General features: G+C 24.1%; 7 protein-coding genes across 7 annotated transcripts; 1 reads left to right on the top strand and 6 right to left on the bottom strand.

The window, feature by feature from the left end:
- Window positions 1–1504: 1504 nt before the first annotated feature.
- PCHAS_0627400 (lysophospholipase, putative) lies at window positions 1505–2809 on the top strand (the record flags this gene model as incomplete). Its single annotated transcript, XM_728101.2, has 1 exon — window positions 1505–2809. One exon carries the CDS (start codon window positions 1505–1507, stop codon window positions 2807–2809), a length of 1305 nt encoding a protein of 434 aa, XP_733194.2.
- Window positions 2810–4042: 1233 nt separating this feature from the next.
- PCHAS_0627300 (fam-c protein) lies at window positions 4043–4348 on the bottom strand (the record flags this gene model as incomplete). The annotated part of the gene is made up of 2 exons (XM_051320979.1): window positions 4043–4135; window positions 4268–4348. The coding sequence occupies 2 exons, from the start codon at window positions 4346–4348 to the stop codon at window positions 4043–4045; spliced, it is 174 nt and encodes a 57-aa protein (XP_051176932.1).
- Window positions 4349–6181: 1833 nt separating this feature from the next.
- PCHAS_0627200 (CIR protein) lies at window positions 6182–7381 on the bottom strand (the record flags this gene model as incomplete). Its single annotated transcript, XM_016799038.1, has 3 exons — window positions 6182–6274; window positions 6378–7229; window positions 7367–7381. The coding sequence occupies 3 exons, from the start codon at window positions 7379–7381 to the stop codon at window positions 6182–6184; spliced, it is 960 nt and encodes a 319-aa protein (XP_016654384.1).
- Window positions 7382–9307: 1926 nt separating this feature from the next.
- Window positions 9308–10498, bottom strand: PCHAS_0627100 (CIR protein; the record flags this gene model as incomplete). Its single annotated transcript, XM_016799039.1, has 3 exons — window positions 9308–9391; window positions 9497–10348; window positions 10484–10498. 3 exons carry the CDS (start codon window positions 10496–10498, stop codon window positions 9308–9310), a joined length of 951 nt encoding a protein of 316 aa, XP_016654385.1.
- Window positions 10499–13028: 2530 nt separating this feature from the next.
- PCHAS_0627000 (conserved Plasmodium chabaudi protein, unknown function) lies at window positions 13029–13626 on the bottom strand (the record flags this gene model as incomplete). Its single annotated transcript, XM_016799040.1, has 2 exons — window positions 13029–13454; window positions 13606–13626. 2 exons carry the CDS (start codon window positions 13624–13626, stop codon window positions 13029–13031), a joined length of 447 nt encoding a protein of 148 aa, XP_016654386.1.
- A 1710-nt stretch (window positions 13627–15336) lies between these two features.
- PCHAS_0626900 (CIR protein) lies at window positions 15337–16522 on the bottom strand (the record flags this gene model as incomplete). Its single annotated transcript, XM_016799041.1, has 3 exons — window positions 15337–15420; window positions 15526–16371; window positions 16508–16522. The coding sequence occupies 3 exons, from the start codon at window positions 16520–16522 to the stop codon at window positions 15337–15339; spliced, it is 945 nt and encodes a 314-aa protein (XP_016654387.1).
- Window positions 16523–18854: 2332 nt separating this feature from the next.
- Window positions 18855–23430, bottom strand: PCHAS_0626800 (CIR protein; the record flags this gene model as incomplete). The annotated part of the gene is made up of 3 exons (XM_016799042.1): window positions 18855–19589; window positions 19693–23280; window positions 23416–23430. 3 exons carry the CDS (start codon window positions 23428–23430, stop codon window positions 18855–18857), a joined length of 4338 nt encoding a protein of 1445 aa, XP_016654388.1.
- Between the last annotated feature and the right edge of the window lie 2088 nt (window positions 23431–25518).

The raw sequence follows: 25518 nt of genomic DNA, 5'->3' as shown, positions 1-25518 counted from the left end.
AACCCTGAACCCTAAACCCTGAACCCTAAACCCTAAACCCTACCCTAAACCCTAAACCCTAAACCCTGAACCCTAAACCCTGAACCCTAAACCCTAAACCCTGAACCCTAAACCCTAAACCCTGAACCCTAAACCCTGAACCCTAAACCCTGAACCCTAAACCCTAAACCCTAACCCCTAAACCCTAAACCCTAAACCCTGAACCCTGAACCCCGACTCAAAATACGGATTTCCCAAAATGCAACTTTAAATTGGAACCCTGTTTTTTAGGAATTATAATATATCAGCAAATATTAAATAATAAAATGTATTAAACACATTTGTTTTTTCACGTCTTTATAATTTAAAATATTACGAACAATAGCACATAAAAACACTATATTATATACATTTTTATCATATTTAAAAATAGCGATTCAATTTTTTTTTCTGCTATTTTGGATAGTTTTTATTTTATTAATGTATGCTAAATATAGTAGCATATATTGATTCAATTGTAATAATAATCTAATTATAAACACATAAAATTAAAAATATAATTTTTTAAATATGCTTGTAAAGTTTACGGTTAATATTATATCATAAATTTTAACAACGTGTTATTAATTGCATACAATAATTATAAGGTAAATAAAATGTTTATTACTTGAAATAAAAAAAAAAGTGTAAATATTTTTATGTATTTTCTATAATGTATAATTAATGTCATAAATCCTTAGCAGTTATAAAGTATTATATCTATTAATAATATTTCTTTCTAGGGAATTATTATATTTTATACTCGATATCACTAAAAAATTATATTAACAATAATAAATATATATTTTTATTTACGCCAACTTAAATTTACTTGTTATTATATCAAAGTAAAAATAAAAAACATTTTTTGGTTGTCGTTTTTTTTCGTTGCTTTTATAAATAAATATACTATGCATATTGGATTTGATAATAATATTTTTTAAGTAAAATCATTATTTATTAATAAAAAAATAATACATAACAATTATATATTTTAAATATATTTTTTTTCTTATACCATATTTTAATTACCGAAATTAAGAAAATTAAATAAAACCAAAAATATATTACCGGAAAACAGATAGTGTATAATAATTTGTATTCATTTTATTTATTCATTTTAATTACATTTGATTGGATGAAATACTCAAAAAAGCCTCGAAAAGGCCTCGAAAAAGCCTCGAAAATAAGATAATGAAGTATAATTATACATTTTTCCCGCTTCTTATAATTTGTATACGATTTGTTATTTTATTATAATGTATATGCAATGCTATTAATATTATTTGATACTAATGTAATATGCATGTATAAATTTGTGTAAAGCCGTAATACGATTTAGTACGGCATGTTTGTTTGTGTTAATAATCTATATGCATATATTTGAAAAGTAAAATTTTAATTATATATATGGATATATTTTGGCTATAAAAAATACATATTTTTTTAATTGTATTATAAATGATTATATTCCATAATATTGAGGATGGAAGAAATTGAATTGAATGATGGTGAATCAAGAAGTACTACAGTAAGTAAATTAGATGGAGATCCTAAGACAGGTTGGTTACGTAATAAAAAGGGTTTACTTTTAAAAACATACGCGTGGATAGTTCAAAACCCTATAGGAAATGTATTGTTAATACATGGATTTCGAGCTCATACTCGATTAGCTTTTATGAGAATAAATTTACAAATGCCAAATAACAATGAAGACTTAGTAGTAGATAGTGATAATTACTATATTTATAAAGATAGTTGGATTGAAAAATTTAATCAAAATGGCTATTCAGTATATGCACTAGATTTGCAAGGACATGGAGAATCGCAAGCATGGAAAAATATAAAAGGCGATTTTAGTTCTTTTGATGATCTAGTTGATGATGTAATACAATATATGAATCACATTCAAGATGAAATCGAAAATGATAATAAAACAGATGATGAATCTCATAATGTATTGGCAACTAAAAAAAAAAAACTTCCTATGTATGTTGTTGGATACTCGATGGGAGGAAATATTGTTTTAAGAGCACTACAATTATTAAATAAAAAAAAAAGAAGTAAAAATAAGGCGAAGAATTCAAATAACTATAAAAAATCAAAAAAAATGTTATGCAACTCTAATAATATTAATGAAACTGGTAATGATATGTATGATATGAATAATTCTAGTGATTATGGTTCAGATAAATCCGGTCCTAGTACTTATACTATGGCAAGTGCTAGTTCTAGTGACAAACATCTAGGATACTATAATTTAGATAAATTCAATATTAAAGGTTGTGTATCTTTATCTAGTATGCTTAAATTAAATGAAACACGAAATGCTGGAAATAATTCAATTAAGTATTTGTATTTACCTGTAGCAGGCTTCCTATCTCTTGTCGCGCCTAATGCAAAACGTCCGTCGGGTTCAGGTTATAAACAGTTTGAATATATTACTAATACATATAAATATGATAAATTTAGAAATCCTAGTGGAACAAAATTTAAACATGTATATGAACTTCTAAAAGCAACGGTCACAGTGAACTGTAATATTAATTATATGCCAAAAGATATTCCTGTATTATTTGTGCATTCAACAGATGATAGTGTTTGTTGTTTGGAAGGGACGGTTTCATTTCATAGTAAAGCGAAAATTGAAAAAAAAGATATACATATTGTTGAGGATATGGATCATGCTGTAACGGCAGCACCAGGTAATGAAGAAATTTTAAACAAAATTATTGATTGGATTTATGATTTAAGAAGTAATAACGAAGACAAAAAAGAAAATGAAATATAAAATGTCTTTAATAATGATTATATTAATTATTGTTTTGAATTTTTATGAACATAAATGTAGCTTTTTTCATGAATTTTTTAAATCAAAACAAGAAAAAATAATAATAAATATATTATATCTTTTTACATTATATATATGTTCTTTTTTGTTTCGAGTTATTTTTTAAAATTATATTTGTATGTAATGATTTTATTTGCAATTTTTGGTGTATATATAATATTAATTTGTGAATTCACACGAATTAAAATTAATTGTGTATTAAATTTACTTTTAATTAGATCTTATGCTCTTATAATTGATAAAGCTTAATTAAAATAATAGTCATTTATATTTATTATTCGCGGTTTCTTTATATGTAAGGCAATTTTAAGGACAATAAAAACGAAAAATCAAATTTAGTATTGACTATCATTTTTGAATAAAATGATGTTGAAGTAATTTAAATTGGATAAGTATTATTACGTAAATTTGTGGAAACACATTCTTTAGATGTGTATATATGTTTTTTTCTACGATAAGAATGCTTAATGAATATATACATTTCATAAGGAAAATAAACAATCAATTTCTTAAACTTATAATATTACTGCGTTACATATGTAATATAGGTTCATTTATAACGTATTTTGGTTAATTTTATAGTATGGAAGTTATTAAATTCACTGTGCTTGATACAAATATATTTATAAAATTATCAATAATAGAAAAAACATAAAAATAAGTTACAAGACAAAATGTACATTAAAAATGCACAATTATGTATTTTATAAATATGCATACAAAATATAATCATACGTGCATAATATAAAATTATACGCATACAAATAAATCAATCGTATTTCAATTATTAGTTATTTTCGGAATATTTTTCATAAATTATATACAACAATGAAATAAGTCAAAATATTTTCCATGTAGGTAAATATATAAATATTCTACAACAATTTATAATAAATAAATTGTATTTATTTTAACATTTATATAATCAGCCATAAATTTAAACTATTAACAAATAAATATAAAAATGGAGCGCCTGATCATATTCCTAATCAACATACATATCGATCACCCCCAACAACCACAACAACGACTCTTATCCTTAACTACGCCAATTCTACCTTCTTTGTCATCGTAACAGGTGTCATAATCATCACGACCATAGTCATAATCATCACGATCATAGTCATAATCATCACGATTATAGTAATAATCGTTGTTATTATTATTATTTAATTAGGTTTCGTGTTTGGACTTTATACCATTTTTTTTGTTACTTCTTTTTATTTGCTTGATCGCACGAATAATTCTACTTCTTAAGCCATATTCCTTAGATCGATCATACAAGGGAATAAACATACTAATATATATATATGCGTTAATATATACTTCACAACATGTAAATAACAACTATTATATAATTTTTTATATACTAGTTTATATTTTGTTTTGACAACTTACTTTCTGTTCGGAGCAATGTATTGATACAGCCAAAAGGGCATACAAGACTATACAAACTAAAATAAATATCCTTTTATTCATTTTTTCATTAATAAAAATTGTTTTTCGAAGCAGACGCTTTAAATAATATATACGATTTACTCTTTTTATTTTCCTTTTTATATATTATTGTTGTAAAACAATAATTCTATTGTTTAATTTTAATTTATATAAACAAATTATTTGATATTTATAAAGTATATTATAATAAAATTGTATGTTGTTTCTATTTTAAATCATCCACAAATTTACGATCCTGCGATTATGACAAAATTATATATTTTACTTTTACTTTAATATAAATAAATAATATATTTTAAATGCATAAAAATATATATATTTGGTCGTGAATATTTTTGTTTATTTGAACCATTATGTTAAATATAACAAAATTATTTTTAATATTTAAAATATAAATAAATTATTCCACTAATTTACATACATACATAATTATATAAATATATAATAACTGCTGCCAACAAAGATGTAATATGCAACTGTTTAAATTTTTATGTTTATGTTTTTTTCAAATATAATCCCATTTTCGTACAAAATACATTATTTTGATTATAAAACCAATACATTTATGAAAAAATTCAACCTAAAATATTTTTTACATATTTTATATGAATAAGTTTTTAGTGTATCTTAAAGGCTCATTTAATAACATTTTTGATACTTTATAAACATATATTTTTATTTTTGTATGTCTACATGCAAATTAATATATATTAATTATGGTAATAAAATATTAGATGCATTATATTGTAAATCAATTTATGCAAACATATGAAAAACAATTATCAAAAATTATTATTTGCATCTAAATGCGTTCTTATTTGCTATACTTCTCAAATCTTTAATATCATTTAATAATATTTTATATTTTTTTTATAAAAATAGGTGAGCGAGCCTTGATATGACTCCCATATATTAAAACCCGAATTATTTATACTAATAAATGCAATATGGTTTATTTATTATTGTATGAACTTTATATTGTATTTTAAATACTAAACCTTATATTTTTAACATAAAACAGAACCTATTAAATTTATCATATAAATAATCGTTTTTTCTTTTATAAAAAAAAAATTAATTAATAAATGTACAGAATCGACCTCCATGGCATTTTATGTATATAATTCCATTTTCTCATCAACTTAACAACTTCTTTCTTATATCCATTACTTTTTCATTTATCATACGATACAGCCAGTATTGGTAGAGGAACTCATTTTAGATATTTTTTGGTTGAAATCATAATATATTATTTTTTTGCAATTCTTATCATTCTTCATCAGTTTCTCATATTAAATGGTGTAATTATTTAAATCAACATCGATTCTATAACCAAATCGATATTTTCGATCCATCTTTCTATATCGATTTCAATTTTTGATAATTTGATACATAAACTATTAACCCCAAATTAACAAAAAATACATAGTTCAACACATTTACCATTAAGTTATGTTAATACGAAATGCAATTATTATAATTTTCCCTATACATATTTTTAATAACTTATTTCCTATATATATTTAAAACAGTTCTTTAAACTAATAAATGTTATCAAATTATTAAAAATTATACTTAATTAAATACATCTAGTACTTAACCATAACCTATACATGAGTTCCACAGACACAATCTTAACCCTGACCCACAACATAAAAATCATATAAAATATGCAAAATACAATAAATATACATATCTAGCTTTATATTTTATTGATTACATTATTTAAATATTTTTATAAACCCAAAAATTTTGTTCCAAAATTATGGTAAAAAATTACTTATTTCCAAATAGGTAATTTCTTAACATATGTCAATCATTATTACGATTCCTGGAATAATCACTAATTTTGAATTATATATTAAGATTTATTTTCTTCTTTATTTTTTTTATTTTTTCTCTTAAATATTGTCTATGAGCCCGTTTATCAAATCCAAATAATGAATACTAATATAAAAATGGAAACATATTATATGTTATTTGATAATCATATATAAGGAATCACGAAAATAGTTTTTAAATATTATATTTTTAAATTCTTATTATTTACCTTATAAGAAATTCCCAAGAAAACTGGTATTGCGAATATCAATAAGGCTGGAATTAATTTGCTTGCTATAGACGAACTTGATGATGCAGCGTCAGGACTTAGTACAGTAGGTTGTATAGAAAGTTCTTCAGAACATTTTGCAGGAAGTTGTATTTGCTCAATCGTTGGAAGTGGTGGAAGAGATGGAAAGCTAGATTGATCATTAACACATTTCTTTTTAAAATTATCATAACCAGTTGATAATATATTCCATACTTGATAATAGTGATTATTTTTAGTAATATTAGAATCTTTGTTAAGATCTTCATATTTTGAAACAAATTTATTTGCATCTTCCAAACATTTTGTACAATTTTTGGCGTCATCATCAAGTTCATTATACATTTTACATAAAATTTCAAATGCTTCATAAAGTTTAGACGTTTCTTTAATATTAATAGTATTCGAACATATTTTATTATTTATAATATCCTTATAACTTTTATAAGCTTCAGCACCATTCGATTCCTTAATATTTTTCTCATTATTCATTATATATTTATTATAAAATTTATTTAAATTGCTAAATTTATGCGTCTCTTGATTAATTTTATAACATAACCATAAAATAGCGTATTCAGCAAGTTTATCATCTTCTAAAACATCCTCCTCATCATCATCATCATTCTTAAATAAAGTTAGTAATGCTATAAAAGCAGAGGCAACTACTTGTTCATAATAAGTACATTCTTGCTTATTCAGATGATTTGGGGTAGGGCAATAAGCTTTCAATGAATCATCATATTTAATAAAACTTCCTAAATCGTTCTTTTCCACTTTAAATAAATCATTGGCCGACTTAATTGCTTCACACTACGAATATATTTTATGAATTAAACAAAAAAACGTATTAATATAAATATTAATCAAATGAAAATTAATATAATTTATAGGTGATCCAGCATATGAATTCACGCAAAAAACATATTTTATTTAAAAAAATTATATACCACTTTCTTAGACATTATAATAAAATTCTGTTATAATTTGGAGATTATGTGGGATGATAGTATTTATATATATTGCATAAAATATATGTTGTATTTACTTGAAATCTTTACATAGCAATTATCTTTTGTTAAACATATTATACTTATTTTATGACAATTAGCTAAATTACCTTAAATAGAGGGTTTTTTAATACACTTTTGCCGTGTTTATATGTGATGCATTTTATACAAAAAATACTATTCTTACTAACATCTGGTATAACATTATTATAAAAATTAATATACTTTATGATGAAATTAAAGAATATTTCTTTATATTATGTTTAAATATAAAAAGGAATATATTTATATCTTATGTTTTAATGATTACCCTTCTAAAACTTAAATAATGTATAAACCTAAAAAATAAAAAATTATATTATTACTATGCTCCTTAAAAGTATATAAATAGTTATTTAATAAGATATATTACATTTTTATATACTTGTTTCTTATAATATATAATAGTTTGTTCTAAAATTATAGTATTTCAAATTAAGTTACATACTCCATTTTCTATTCAAATTACATAAATTTATATTATTTTTATTTAATATAGGTAAATTCATGATCCATTTTAATATATCTAATAACTTTATTTTTATTTCTATGTATCTCAATTTAGAAATTTATCTTATTGGGCAATTTTATAATATATTCTGATCATCTTTTCTACGATTTATACCAACAATTAGCACGGAACCCGTGTTTATTGAGTTATTTATAAGATTAGATAAGTCTTTAAATCCAAACAATTTTTAAAATAATACATAATAAATATTAAGCATATAACACAAATATGTGCTGATGCAAAATTTTAAATATAATATAAAGTTATATGCAATTGTGTTGTTATATTACACTTTAAGAAGAAAAAGATATGATATATTTGCTCTTTTAATGTATAAATTTAGATAAATATTCGCTGCATGTTCTGCAGGGTTAATTTTATCTTATATTTTATTTTTATAGTTATCAGTGTATATGCATTAAATAATTTATTAAAAATTCTATATTTTGTTATTCTATGATAAAATAATGCTATTTTATATTAAAAAAACGATGATTTATTAAGTGCTGATAATATATTGCATGCTAATATGGAATTATAAAAAGACATTTAACATGAATTGAGTCTTTAACCCATTCTCCATCGATCCAGTTTTTTTAAATATAAAACCGTATATCCCCAATTGTATCCTTAACACAATATGTAACGTTGATACCTTCACAATGCACTATTACGTTCCATTGATTTAATATTCATTCAATAAAACAAATATTTATATATTTCTGGTAGAAAATACCATTATATTTTATATAAATTTTTTACTGAATATCTATAGAAAACAATTGTATGTAACATATAACAGGGATTCATTACTATTGTTTATATATTTTTTAAATTTCATTATTTTTTTCAGTAATAAATTATTTTATAAAATGTATATTTTATATTCATTCACTATGTTAGTAATGTTTTTATTCTTAGAGTTATATAAATAGATTCATAATTGGAAATTAAGTGAACCATCCCAACAACATCATCATTATATATATAATAATAGTTTATCATTTAGTATTATAATTATATAAATATTTTTTTAATTATACATATGAACTTATTTGTCTATAATAATAAATGAATTTATATATTTATAGTTTTAATACTTATATTGAGTTTTAAATTAAAATTCATGGAGTTTGAACTCCAAAATAAACCATTTTATATTTATCATATAAATAATCGTTTTTTCTTTTATAAACAAAAAAAATAAAAAAATAAATGGTACAAAATTATCCTGTATGAGTTTGTATATATTTAATAACCCCATTTTTCATCAACCCAATTTATAATTATTCCGATTGGTTCTTTTCGATGAATACATTTGTAACGCCATTTTAGGCTTTCTTTTGATCACTCAAATTTATAATCTTTTTCATGGTTTTTCTTTTCATCTTTTTTCGCCATACGGGTGTTAAATACTAACATAAAAATAAAAATATATAATTATTTGTCTTTTTATGCACTCAACAAATATGTTATAATGTATATTTTTTAAATTTATATTTTTGAATTGTAATATTTACCTTATATGAAATTCCTAAAATAATGGGTATTAAAATTAATGGAACTGCGATGTAGGGTAGTTTATTTCCATTATTTATACTTGTTGGGGTTATTGATGGAACTAGTGAACTATTTGGGAGGGTTGGAACTTTTTCTGAACCATAACCCAAATGATTCTCTGCAGCAACCCTGGCTTTATACCGTTCCTCTTGTTTAAAACACTCGTGATTACAATCAGATAATCCTTGTGGCAACGTCAATTCTGGAAGGTTATATTTTGCTTTAAGTTTATCATAATCGTTTTTTAAATTTGTCAATACACTACAATATGGATTACAAATCTCTCTCCAGGGTAAATGCAGAAGACATGCGCGATACAAGTAAGAACACTTTTCAGCACTCTCTTTACAGCCACTGGAGTTTGAAGAGACTTTACATTTATTAATTGTTTCACATATTCCTTTAAGGAAATTATAAAGATTCTTCAAATATAAATAATGAATTTCCATCGTATCTTTTCTGTTATCTATGGAATCACTATGTTCTCCAAACCAGTCATTTTTTTTAAGTATGTCATACATAGTACCTCTTATAATCTCTATATTCGTATTTTGGCTAATTTTATAACTAAACCATAAAATAGCGTATTGAGCACGTTTATCATCATCTAAATTTTTATCTTCAATACTCTTAAAATACTCTAGCAATGCTATAAAAGCAGAGCTGAGTTTTAGGGAGTCACTATCACATTCTCCTTTTACCCCGTTTTCCTTGGCAGAACAATAGACTTTGAGTATGTCATCGTTAAACCTATAGCTTTCAGATTCTGAATCGAAGACAATAAAATCTTCGATATCATCAATTCCTCCACACTACGAATATATTTACGAATTAAAGAAAAGAATGTATTAATATAAATGCACTAAAATGAAAATTAATATAATTTATAGGAGATTCAGCATATTAATCACATATGAAGACATATTATATTTAACAAATTTATATACCAATTCCTCAGACATTATAATAGCATTTAATTATAAACATTACACCTAAAAAATAAGTGTTACTTGTAAATATATATGTGATTAAGCATATACTTACTATTTTTAACAATCAAATTAATATAAGATAATAATAAATGTGATTAGAATTGAATATTAAACTTCTTTATGTCTATTTAGCTAAATTCCCATAATATGTAATATGTTCAAACATGCTAATCATATAATAGAAAAAATAAACAAATATATAATATTTTTGTCAATATTCAGAATATTTCTATTACATAACTTTATAACCTTGTAATAGTTTAAATAAAGTATATCTTCTAATTGTTATACGTTTTCACATAGAAAATAAAAATGTATTTTTTTGTTTTTTAAATAAATTAATTTAAAAAAATTGTATTAGTATAAATATTTAAAGAACCAAAAATAAATTGCTACCCGAATTGTTCAAAACATGATTGTGTCTCATCATTAGACACCCTTAATGCACTTATACAAGTTATTATTCCTCGTGACATATTGATCTTTAATATTATTTCCAATAAATGAAAAGACATTTTTTTGTTTAAATTATAATATTTAATAAACAGATCAATATTATGTTTTCTAATTAAATGATATAATGGGTGCATTTATATTTAATCAATATATATATTATAAGCTCATTTTTAAATGTACAATAACCTTACTTATTTCCTAGAATTTCCTTATTATAAATATAATAATCAATATTTTTGGGTGCATATATTATCTAATTTTTAAAATTAAAAAAAACATAATATGAAAATTAGGTTAATCGACCTATTACAATTAAAATAGATCATGGAAATTGATTCGTTTTGGGTAATAGTTAGTATATATAAAATGCATATTATATTTTCATCCTTATGACCTATTTAATATATAAATGACCAAGAAATATATTTTAAATATTAAATCAAATAAATGTAATTTAAATATATTAATTTTTAATTTTAGAATTGTATTCGTACTTTTTTTAGAATAATGAATTAATTTGAGAAGTAATATGAGTTACCATTTTAAGTATACATTTATACTTATAACTCAAAATATATTTTGCATTGAATATTTTTTAAAATTATATTAGTTAGTTTATAATGTAAAAATATTATTTTTAACGAATGTTATGAAATTGTTAATATTATATTGATTAGGAACTTTAAGATCATGACACCATAATAAAGTATACATAGCTAAAAATTATAATATTTCATACGATCTTTTGTACGTACAATTATAATTTTATCACATGTTTAAGAATATATATAATGAATTTATATCCATATAGCGTATCAAATAAGCATAATATACCTTTCATATTTAGTAGCATACTAATCCATTATGATTGTTATTATTATTGTTACTGATATGCCACTGTATGCTACAATGCGATAATTAATGACTCAATAAAAATACTTTAAACTAATTACTAATTCACCTTGATTCATCGTTTTAAAGTACAACATATTAGAGCATATATATTATTTCATAATAGCACTATATTTAAATTATAAAATTGAGAGTTTGTATATATATGATATCCTAATATATATATTATTAGTTAAAAAAAATTATTATTATGTGCGTTTTCGATAAAATTAATACTAGTATTTAATTATATGAAATTTTTACAATAAATAACAATTTTAATATTATTTAAAATTATTAGAACAAAATATGTTATAACATTTATTAATATATTTATATTTTATCTTTTAACCATTTTAAAATTTAATTTATTTATGCCTCAAAATTATAAAACTTAAAATATTGTATATGTAGTTCAATTTTTATTGTGTTATTAAAAATGTTAGATGCATAAAACATCTTTTATAGATATCGTTGTATTGTCGATTCTCGATCAATATTCCATGCATATATAGTTTATGGCTATCTATTATATATTATAATATCATTAACTTTAAAACACGTGTATTAATATTAATATTAATATGTATATTCAAAATGAATTTTATTATAATCAAGCTATATATATATATTATACTTTATGGAAATATATGCGATATGGCCCCTTTCATATTAACGGATACGGTCATTGGGGGCTGCATATTTGGATTTCATTTCAGGATTAAACATACAGAGGTGGTACATATATTTAATCAACATTTATTGACAAATATATATGATCAAATTATAAAAAATTTAATAAAAATATAATCATAACCCAAAACATAGATCCCATAGTACATAACTCTGACACATTATATGAATTTCTCAAATACATCTTTAAACATGAACCCTTACTTTATAATAATGATATATATTTTTTTTACATCTTCAAAGTTTTAAAAAGTTAATATAATAAAAAAAATTATATAAGTATATACGCAATTACATTTACATAAAATGTGGAAGAACAAATGCATACTATTATTATTACTATTATTACATAATAAATAAATTAAAAGCCTTTCTTCTACAAGCATACAGCCCTATTTTCCTAAATTGGTTCCTATTATATTTTGTAATAAGTCTAACCGAATAATGAAAAACCCCAACCCTAAAGCCTTATCAATTTTTTAATGGTGTATCTCGCTTTTCGCCTTAATAAAAAAATAAATGATATTGCTAAACCTCCTAACAATAAAAACAAGAATACAACTGCGATGAGTATTGCATTATTCATGAAGCCGCTGAACGTTTCATTAAAAACTGAAAATTTCTCGGTTGTGTCAAAACTAGTTCTTGAAATTGACTCACTATTTGTAATTCGAGAGACCTCGCTACGTGAACTCAAGCCATTTTCACTATGGTTCACGCCTATAAAAGTATTAGACCTCGATAAAAGGGATGATGCACCCATATTTGTTGGCATTTTATCCATATTTTGTTCCACTACTAATTCATATCCCTCATTATTATCGTTTGTTTTTTTCGATATTTTGAATTTGCTCGTAATTTCACGATTTAACCTTTCAATATCACGCTCAATATATTTTAATTTGGATAATATATTGCTATATTTGTAATTCGTTTCACCAATATCTACAATTTGTTTAGTATATATTTTTTCTTCTTCATAATTGCTGTCTTATATTTATCGAAAAATTCGACCTCGATTCATAAAAATCATTTACGTCGAAACAATTTGGTTGCATATTTTAATAACTTATTATTTCAAAAAAATTTTGAGATTTTTGGAGAATATTGATTTTTCTCTTTTCTTATATCGTATTAATACTTCAAAAAAAATTATATTAGCATGTATTAATATATTGCACATAATTTAGCTTATTGTTTCTTAAATTAAACGTAATTTTTTTATAAATACAGATAGCAATATAAAGGTTGTGTAAATTTAATATACAAATGAAAAAATAATTATATTCTTAATAACCAAGCGAAACAAATAGCTTGCATTTTTAGTATATCCCAAAGTTCAAAGACCACTATATTTTTTTAAATATCGAGTATATTAATTTTTAGCGTGATTTATTTATTAAATAAACACATTGTTATAGTGTGTGAATACACCTTGGCATTCGTTCTCAAAATAATTATATTTATTACTTTGTATATTTTAAGATTATAGTATTTTCAAACAAGTTACATACTCCATTTTCTATTCAAATTGAATAAATTTATTTATTTTTATTTAATATAGATAAATTCATGATCCATTCTAATATACCGATAACTTTATTTTTATTCCTATGTACTCAATTTAGAAAATTATCGTATTGTGCAATTTTATAATATGTTCTGAGCATCTTTTCTACGGTTTATAACAACAATTAGTAATGAATCCATATTTATTTAGCTATTTATTATCTTAAATAATTCTTCGAATGTAGATTATTTTTAAAATAATGCATAGTAAATATTAGATGTATAAAGAATAAGTAACTATTGATACAAATTTTAAGTATAATATAAAACTATGTGCAATTATGCTATTATATTGCATTTTAAGAGAACGATAAAATATATTTGTTCTTTTAATATATAAATTTAGATAAATATTCGCTATATGTTTTATATTGTTCATTTTATCTTATATTCTATTGTTATGGTTGTCAATGTATATGCATTAAATGATTTATTAAAAATTATATATTTTGCTAATTCTATGATAAATTAATGCTATTTTATTTTTAAAAAATGATCATTTACTAAGCACTGATAAAATAATACATGATAATAAGGAATTATAAAAAGACATTTAACATGAATTGGGTCTTTAATCCTTTCTCCATCGATCCAGTTTTTTATAATATAAAACCATATACCCCCAACTGTATCTTTAACAAAATATGCAACGTTGATACCTTTATAATGCACTGTTATATATCATTGATTTATTATCCATTCAATATAACATACATTTATATATCTTTTTTAGAAAATACTATTATATATATATATATATTTTTACTAATATTTATAGAAAACAATTGCATGTAGCATATAATAAATATTTAGTGGGGTATTGCTTATATTTTTTAGTCATTCATTATGTTAGTGATGCTTGTATTCTTATAATTATATAAATATATTTTTAAATTATAATTATGATTTTAGTTACGCATAATAATAGTAATAAAAAAATTTACATATTTATAATTTTAATACTTATATAGAGTTTTTAAATCAGGTTCATAGAATCTGAACCCCAAAATAAAAGTCGTTAATTAAAATTTTCATATAAATAATCGTTTTTTCTTTTATAAACAAAAAATATAAAAAAAATAAATGATACAGGATTATCCTGTATGTGGTTGTATATATTTAATAATCCCATTTTTCATCAATGTAATTTATAATTATTCCGATTGGCTCTTTTCGATGAATGCATTTGTAAAGCCATTTTAGGCTTTCTTTTGATCATTCAAATTTATAATCTTTTTCATGGTTTTTCTTTTCATCATTTTTCGCCATAAGGGCGTTAAATACTAACATAAAAATAAAAAAATATAATTATTTGCCTTTTTATACACTCAAAAAATATGTTGTAATGTATATTTTTTAAATTTATATTTTTGAATTGTAATATTTACCTTATATGAAATTCCTAAAATAATGGGTATTAAAATAAATGGAATTGCAATATAGGGTAGCTTATTTCCATTATTTATACTTGTGAAGGTTCTTAGTTGACCTAGTAAACTAATTTTGTGGGTCGTAACTTGTTCTGTTCCTTCAATTGCCGATCCCTCAGCATTCAATTTTTGTGTTAAAATTTCGCAATAATTCTCACAACTTTCTCTTCCTGATGGTGGTGTCAATTCTGGAAGCTTATCATTATTTTCTCTAATTTTTTCATAATCTTTTTTTAAATTTGACAATACACTACAATATGGATTACAAAGCCCTCTCCAGGGAAAACTAGTCAGACATGTACGATACAAACTAGCACACTCTTTACCAGCTTTTATGCATTCACTGGAGTTTGAAGACTCATTACATTTATTAATTGTTTCACATATTCCTTTAAGTAACGCATAAAGATTCTTCAAACATATAAGGTGAATATTCATCATATCTTTCTTTTTTTCTATGGATTCACTAAGTTCACTAAACCAACTATTATTTTTTATAAAGGTGTTGTAAATATCATTTATTCCATATCCTGCCTTCGTATTTTCCTTAATTTTCGAACTAAACCATAAAATAGCGTATTGAGCAAGTTTATCATCCTCTAAATGTCCATTATCAATGTTCTTAAAAAATTTTAGCAATGCTATAAAAGCAGATCCGAGCAATTCTTCATCACTATCACATTGTCCTTTTTCTCCATTTTCACTGCCAGGACAATATGCTCCATATATTTTATCCTCAAGCGTATACTTTTGAGATACCGTATTAAAGACAACATTTTTATCGATCTCATCAATTGCTTTACACTACGAATATATTTACGAATTAAAGAAAAGAATGTATTAATATAAATGTTATTAAAATGAAAATTAATATAATTTATAGGAGATTCAGCATATTAATCACATATGAAGACATATTATATTTAACAAATTTATATACCAATTCCTTAGACATTATAATGGAATTTAATTATAAATATTACACCAAAACAAATATGTGTTACTTGTAAATATATATGTGATTAAAAGGGAATATTAAATTTCTTTATGTCTATTTAGCTAAATTCCCATAATATGTAATATGTTCAAACATGGTAATCATATAATAGAATAAATAAACAAATATATAATATTTTTTTTAATATTCAGGTTAGTCTATTACACAATTTTTATAACCTTATAATAGTTTAAATAAGTATATCTCCTAATTATTATATATTTTCACATAGAAAATAAAAATGTATTTTTTTGTTTTTTAAATAAATTAATTTAAAAAAATGTATTAGTATAAATATTTAAAGAACCAAAAATAAATTGCTACCCGAATTGTTCAAAACATGATTGTGTCTCATCATTAGACACCCTTAATGACTTATATAAGTTACTATTCCTCATGGTATATTGATCTTTAATATTATTCCCAATAAATGAAAAGACATTTTTTTGTTTAAATTATAATATTTAATAAATAAATCAATATTTTTTTCTAATTAAATGATATATTGGGTGCATTTATATTTAATCAATATATATTATAAGCCCATTTTAAAATGTATAATGACCTTGCTTATTTCCTAGCATTTCCTTATATATAAATAGAATTAAAGAATAGTTTTGGATGCATATATTATTTAATTTTTAAAATTAAAAAAACATAATATGCAAATTAGGTTAATCGATCTATTACAATTAAAATATATCATGGAAATTGATTCGTTTTGGGTAATAGTTATTATATATAAAATGCATATTATATTTTCATCCTTATGATCTATTTAATATATAAATGATCAAGAAATATATTTTAAATATTAAATCAAATAAATGTAATTTAAATATATTATTTTTAATTTTATAATTGTGTTCATACCTTGTTTAGAATAATGAATTAATTTGAAAAGCAATATAACATGTGTTACCATTTTAAATATACCTTTATACTTATAAACTAAAATATATTATGTATTGAATATTTTATAATGCCATATCAGTTATAATGAAAAAATATTATTTTTAACGAATATTATGGAATTATTAATATTATATTTCTTGGTAGCGTTAATTCTAATGTTATCACATTAAAAAAATCCTAACTAAAAATTATAATATTTCATATAATCTTTTGTACGTACAATTATAATTTTACCACATGTTTAAGAATATGTATAATAAATTTATGCCCATATATTGTATCAAATAAACCTAATATATTTTTCGGATTTAGTAACATACTAATCCATTATGATTACTATTATTGTTCTTGATAATATGCCATTGTGTGCTACAATGAGATAATTAATGACTCAAGAGGAATATTTTATAACAATTAGTAATTCACCTTGCTTCATTGTTTTAAACTATAACGTTTTATAACGTATATATTATTTCATAATAACAATAGATTTAAAATATAAATATATAAGCTTGCATATATATAATATCTTAATATAAATATTATTATTTCAAATAAAATTAATTATTATTTGCCTTTTCGATAAATTAACATTTAATTATATGAATTTTTCACAAAAAAAACAATATTTAAATAATAGTTATTGGTAATGTATTTTACTATTTTATATGCATAAGTACATAATAATAACTCTAGTTCTATCTATCATATTATTTATAATTATTAAAGCATAATGTGATATGAAGTCTTATTAATATACTTATATTTTGTTTTTTAACTATTTAAATTTAATTTATTTATACCTCAAAGCTATAAAACTTAAAAAATATTGTATATATGTTCAATTTTTATTGTATTATTAAAAATGTTAGATGCATAAAACATCTTTTATAGATATCGTTGTGTTGTCGAATCTTGATCGATATTCCATGCATCTATATTTTATAACTATTTATTATATATTTTAACGTGTTTAATTAATCTTAAAAACACATATTGGCCTGAAGTCATATTATACTGTAGAATTATTCCAAATGAATCTAATTATAATTTATAGCTTCGTATATAAGAATACTATATAGTTTGTCTGTAAAGTTCCAATCTAAATCAAAATAATAGTGACACAAATAATAAGTTTTACTAAATAAAATGTTTCATAAAGTAAAGAAATATATTGCGTTATTAATGATTCAATATAACTCTGGGTTAGTAAGTTTTATATAATAAATAATAAGGGCTCTTATATATAGTTAATAAAAAATTAGCAATATATAAAATGTGAAGTTATAATATTCCACATTTAATATATATGAATGAATTAGATGGAACTATTATAACTTATGGAAAATATGTTATGAGTCCCCTTACATATTTATCATTCTATAGTGTTTCTTTTTCTTTTATAGACAAAAAAAATCACCAAAAAAAATAAATTAATAAATGGCATAGGATCAGCCTTCATAAGTTTATATATATTTAATAATGTTATTTTCTCATTAACTGAATTTACAATTATTTTCGTCTTTTTTCTATCGCCTGAATTTATAACGGATTTTGTATACTTTTTCGTATGCTCTGAATTTATAGTTATATGTGTCATTCGTTTTTCATCCCATGGATTTATCGCCGTTTTTATTGGTTTGTTCGTATCATCGGAATTCATAATTATCTTTTCTATTTTTTTATTATCATCTGAATTTATAGTTATATGTGTCTTTCGTTTTTCATCCCATGGATCTATCACCTTTTTTATTGGCTTGATATTATCATCTGAATTTATAGTTATATGTGTCTTTCGTTTTTCATCCCATGGATCTATCACCTTTTTTATTGGCTTGATATTATCATCTGAATTTATAGTTATATGTGTCTTTTGTTTTTCATCCCATGGATTTATCGCCATTTTTATTGGTTTGTTTGTATCATCGGAATTCATAATTATCTTCGCTATTTTTTTATTATCGCCTGAATTTATAATTATATTCGATTTTTTTTCTCTATCAACTGATTTTATAAATGTTTTTTCCATTTTCCTTCCATCAACCAAATTTATAACTTTTTTCGTGATTTTTTTTTTCTTCGATTTTTTTCTCGATCCAAATGATAAATACTAAAATAAAAACATAAAAAAATATAATATATTTCTTATAGTCGTAATTATGCATTGAGGAAATTTTTTTAAATGATATATTTAATAGTTTCATATTATTTACCTTAAACATAAATGCTAAAAAAACGAATATTGAAATTCCTATAATGCCAATACCTATTATGTTACATTTTTTATTTGGGGATATACACCATATTGATGATTTTTCGTCAATTTTAATATCTTTTCCAGTTGTACTTCCATTCCCTGCGTTTGATGGTTTAACTGGTGGTGGGAGTGATATAGTTACTGATGATTGATCTCCTGTAGTTCCTGATCCAGTTGGTGAAGTACCTATTAGACTTCCAGGATTAGTTGATCTCCGTGTTCGAGATAAAACTTTTGGAGTATCATTTTTCCCAGATAATGCGCTTTCTATTGATGGCATATCTGACTTAGCCTTTTCACCTGTTGATACAGTTGTAGTTGTTCCAGGTACTGAAGATGATAATGTTATTGATGGTGTAGCTGATGGTGATGAAGTTACTGGTGGTGGAGATAGATGTAGTGATGATGATGGAGTTTGTGGTGATGGAGACAGTGAAACATTTTGTGGTTGCTTATCTGTATTTATCTCACTCCCTGAACTATTGTATCCATTACTTGAAACTCCTGATCCACCTCCTGAGCTTCCTTTATTCACGTCTTTACCTCCTGTTATATTACCTGGAACTCCTGTTCCACCATTTCTATCTACTGATCCACTACTTGAACTTCCTAGTTTATTATCTGTACCTTGATTTTGAACAATTTTCTTATTTTCCTCTTCTTCATTGTTTACTGCGGCACCATTTGAATTTCCTTCCCCACTTTTTCCAGTGCTTGCATTATTTTTAGTGTCTCTTGCTCCATTATCTATACCGTTTGGTACACCATTCCCACTGCTTTGCACGCTTGGTGCAGTAACATTCTCATTCCTTTGATCTCCCGATCCCATTGCTTGACTTGGTGCTTTGGGTCTTGGTGAAGGATTATTCACATTGTCTGTTTTATTTGGTGTATTAATTGCTGTTTTTTTCCCTGAACTTTCTAACCCACTACCAGTACCTCCCTGCTTAGGATTTGTACTTTGAGGCTGATTGCTTATATCGCTTGAGGGACCTGTTTTATTTCTAGTATCTGCATTACCTTGGGCATTTCCTACTTTATTCTGTGTATCTGGCGATCTGTCATATTCATTTTTTGGTTGGCTTCCTTGATTATTCGATCCCAATGTTTGATTTTGTGTTTTTTTGTCTGGATTTTGTGGTTGATGGTCTAATGATGGACTATTGACTTGGTTCATTGGTTCTCCTGTATCTTTTTTTGAACTACCCCCTGGGTCTTCTTGGATGATATGTTGGCTTGATGATTGACCTCCTGTATTCCCTGATCCAGTTTCTGAACTATTTATTAAACCTCCAGATTCTGGTGATCTCTTTACTCGAGATGATTCTTTTGAAGCACCATTTTTTCCAGTTAATGCGCTTTTTATTGATGAGCTAGTTATCGAAGTTGTTTCACCTGTTGATGTTGTTGTAGATGATATCGTTTTTGATGGTACTGTAATCGTTGATGCTGTTGTAGGCATCGATATTGTCGTAGTGATTGATGATAGTGTAGGTGTCGATAATTTTGTAGTGTCTGGTGATGCTGTAGAATTTGATGTTTTTGTAATCGTTGATACCTTTTCACTTGTTGATGATGTTATGCCTGTTCCAGGTATTTTAGATAGCAAAGTTTTTGGTGATTGTTCTAATCGTTGTGGTGTTGCTGGTGGTTTTGCAGATGATGGTTGTGGCGATGCTTCTGACCGTGCTAGTTTTCCAGTTTCTGATGTGTTAGGTCTTGATGGTGACTGCCGTTGTAGTTTTGCAGATGCTGGTTTTCCAGGAGCTGATTGTGCAGATGTTGATTTTGAATCTTCTGGTTTTGCAGGTTTTGGTTCTGTAGATTCATGTTGTGACTTTGGTTTTACAGCTAGTGTTTGTGCAGATACTGGTTTTGCAGGTGCAGGTTTTGCAGGAGCTGGTTTTACAGCTGCTGTTTGTGGAGGTGCCGGTTTTGCAGGTGCTGGTTTTACAGCTGCTGTTTGTGGAGGTGCTGGTTTTGCAGCTGCTGTTTGTGGAGGTGCTGGTTTTGCAGCTGCTGTTTGTGGAGGTGCTGGTTTTGCAGCTGCTGGTTTTGCAGCTGCTGTTTGTGTAGATGCAGGTTTTGCAGGAGCTGGTTTTACAGATACTGTTTGTGCAGCTGCTGTTTGTGGAGTTGCTGCTTTTGGAGTTGCTGCTTTTGGAGTTGCTGCTTTTGGAGTTGCCGCTTTTACAGCTACTTTCTGTTGTGCTTCTGGTTGTGTAATTGGCGCTTTTGGTGCTTTTTGTGGCTGTGATGATTCTGCTAATAGTGCTAGTTTTAAAGATTCTGGTTTTTCAGGTGTTGATGGTGTTGTACTCATTGATACTTTTGTACCTGATGATGCTTGTGTTCCTATTGGTGATGTTGTAATCATTGACGATGTTGTAGATGATGATTGTCCAATTGTTGGCTGTGCAAGTGGCTTCTGTTGTTGGTGTGATTGCTGTGGTGTAGGTACTGATTTTGTAGCTGCATGTGTTTGTGTTTGTTGCGGTGCTGGTACAGGTGATGTTCCTTGTTGGCTATTTTCTAATTGACTTAAAAATTTTTTTATGATCTCATCATAATAAGGAGCATCAGGATCATTATCATCATCAGCAGCAGCATCGTCAACAACATCATCATCACTATCACTATAACTGCCACTATCACTATCACTATCACTATCACTATCACCATCATCATCATCACCGTCGTTATCGTCATCATCTTCCGCATCTTGAGATGCTATTGAATTAGATATGCTCCGGATTCTTCTTTTTGCATCATCCTTTAACATTTTAATTCCCAATTTTATAAGCTTGGAATTTTTATTTTCTAACTTTTGATGCAATCGTATGCATCTTTTAGTTTTGAAATTACGTCCAAACATGTTTTTTTCTATTGGTGGAAGCTCCATAAGCTGAGCATGTATATCTTTATGGAGATTTTCCCTTTTAACACTTTTTATAAATTCGTTATACATTGTTCTTAAATGATCCAATAATTCAAGATACGGGTCACACTGTTTAATCAAATTAGAAATTTGGCCATATATAAAATAACATTCAAGGGCCATGTTTCCATATTCGTGTCCTAATACATGTGGTGTTCGATATTTCTTAATCATTTCAAAAAATTGCTGAAATAAAAGATAAAGCAAATTCATAATTGCCATGTTAGAATTCGTCAGATACTTTTTATCTTGTAAAAGGTACCAATGCCTAAATTCTCCAAAATTATCCTTTAAATATTTGTCATAACCCGACTTTAAAGTAATGGCATGATCTTCTGTCATCCTATATAATATATGACCTAACCACATAATAAAGTATTCAATAAATCTTTTATCATTGTTCCCTCCATTTATACTGGAATTTTTCAAATATAATTGCGTAATTAAATACGCTCCAATAGCGTTGATTCTTTGATAATCATTATCACAACTTTTATATCCATCTTTTTCAGGGCAATAATCGGATACATTATGGTAAGCGTTAAAATTTGCCACTTTAACAGATTGATCATCAAAAAGTTTATCAACTTCAAGAAATAGTTTATACTAAGAAAACATTTTTAAAAAATTAATAAAATATTTATTAACGAAAACGTTATTAAAATAAAGTTAATTATAATCAATAGCTCACGTAAAATCTGAAATATAATAAAATATTTTTATTTAAAAGAGTGTATTTACCGATTCTGTGTCCATTATAATGGGGTTATGTCTTAGTTTGTAGATTAATTAGTGTCATGTTATGTTTTATGTAAAGCATATGCACGTATCAAATAAGTTATACAATTACTTAAGTTATATGCATAATTAACATCGTAAATTAAGCATATTCTTATTATTTAAATAAATATAGAATAATAATGCAACATTATTACCAAAGATATATTACATTTTATATTATCAAAAGTATCTTAATTATCTTAAATTTTTATTTGTTTAAAATATTTATTGTCTTAGATGTAAAATTCAATTTACACACAATCATTATTTTTATTAGTAACAGATATAAACCAGTTATATAATTTTTTATAACCTTGTAATAGTTTAAATCAAATACATCTCCTTATAATTGTAAGTCTATCTATTTTTTAGTAAAGAAATTCCAAACTATAAATAATGGAATTATATTGTCATTATAATTTTTAAAATATATGTGTATCCTATTATTGTATGTCGCTAACACATTATGTAACTTATTATTAGATAATATATTTTAATATTATATATAATAAATATAAAAAAAAGTGTTTATTGTTACTATGTTTAAAAACATATTATTATATCTTCTAAATAAATTATATATTTTTTATATTTAGATTTTAATTAACAATTTAAATTAGAAACACAATTTAGATGTGCAATAACTTTACTTATATGGATATATTCTCTACACCCGAACTCATTTTAATGAATATTTAGAGGTGCATAATTTGTGTATTTTATAATCTTAAAAAAATATATGACATTTAATATAAATTAATAAAACCAATTATAAAAATAAATAATACATGTGTATAAATTGTTTTTATAGTAATGGTTGTATATATGAAATATATATTATCCTTTTCATTCATATTAACATTTATTATACAAATATAAAGAAAATGTGAATTTAAATTATAAATTCGCCTTAAACTTAATTATTTTTTTAATTTTAATAATTACTCTTGGTTTGTTGGTAATTATCACTTCTTAGAATCAATATAACGTTATTTTATCATATCTTGCGCATATTCCTACTTATAACCTAAACATATATTATATATTGCACAGTTTGTAATAATATTATATTTATTTCTATAATAAAATAACTGAATTTTTAATTAAAACTATAGAATCATTAATACATTAATGTTGCCTTTCTTGATAATGCTAATTCTAATATTACCATATTACATCGTACTTAAATAAATGCTATAATGTTTCATTTTATCTTTTATATATATTTTTTTAATATCTTCATACCTTTAAGAGTATATATAATAAATTTATACCCATATCGTGTATCAAATAAACATAATATATTTGTTCGTATTTAATAATATGCTAATCTAATATTATTATTGTTGCTTCGCCATAGCATTGTATGCTACTGTGGAATAATTAATGCACTCAATATAAATAATTTAAATCAATGCAGAATATTTCCATGCTTCGTTGCTTAGAATATAGATTTGTCTATGTATATTATAAAAAATATAATATTCAAACTAATCAATTGCTATATTATATTCCTGAAGTAAACAATATTTCGGTATTTACTCAATAATGCAATATTTTATATGTATATATATTATAATAATAACTCTAATTCTGTATACATATTTTTTTTAATTAATAAAAACAAAATATATTAGGAAATTTTATTAATATGCCTAAATATTTCGTTTTATCGAATTAAAAATATTATACTTTTGTGCCTAATAAACAAATAATACAAAACAATTTATATTAATGTAAATTAAAATTCAACAGAAACATAAAATATTCAAATACAAAAATGAGCATTATTTATATTAAAATTTAAATGCATTCTTATACATATACTATAATTTATTTTAATATAAATATATGCATTAAGTATAATCACAAAAAAACATAGTTTAATAAAGGATTTCACATTAGTAATATCATTCCAATAAAATATTCATGTTGCGTTTTAATCATATTTAAATTGAAAAGACAAATGAAATATGGGTATTATATTTTATGAAATATGCTTCCTTTATGAGAATCTATAATATTAATATTAATATTAATTTTCTATTTGTGTTACAATAGTCT

Source organism: Plasmodium chabaudi (genome assembly GCF_900002335.3).
Source record: "Plasmodium chabaudi chabaudi strain AS genome assembly, chromosome: 6".
Classification (NCBI taxonomy): domain Eukaryota; phylum Apicomplexa; class Aconoidasida; order Haemosporida; family Plasmodiidae; genus Plasmodium; species Plasmodium chabaudi.
The sequence above is the reverse complement of the archived record's forward strand: the minus strand, read 5'-3'. Positions and strand labels throughout refer to the sequence as shown.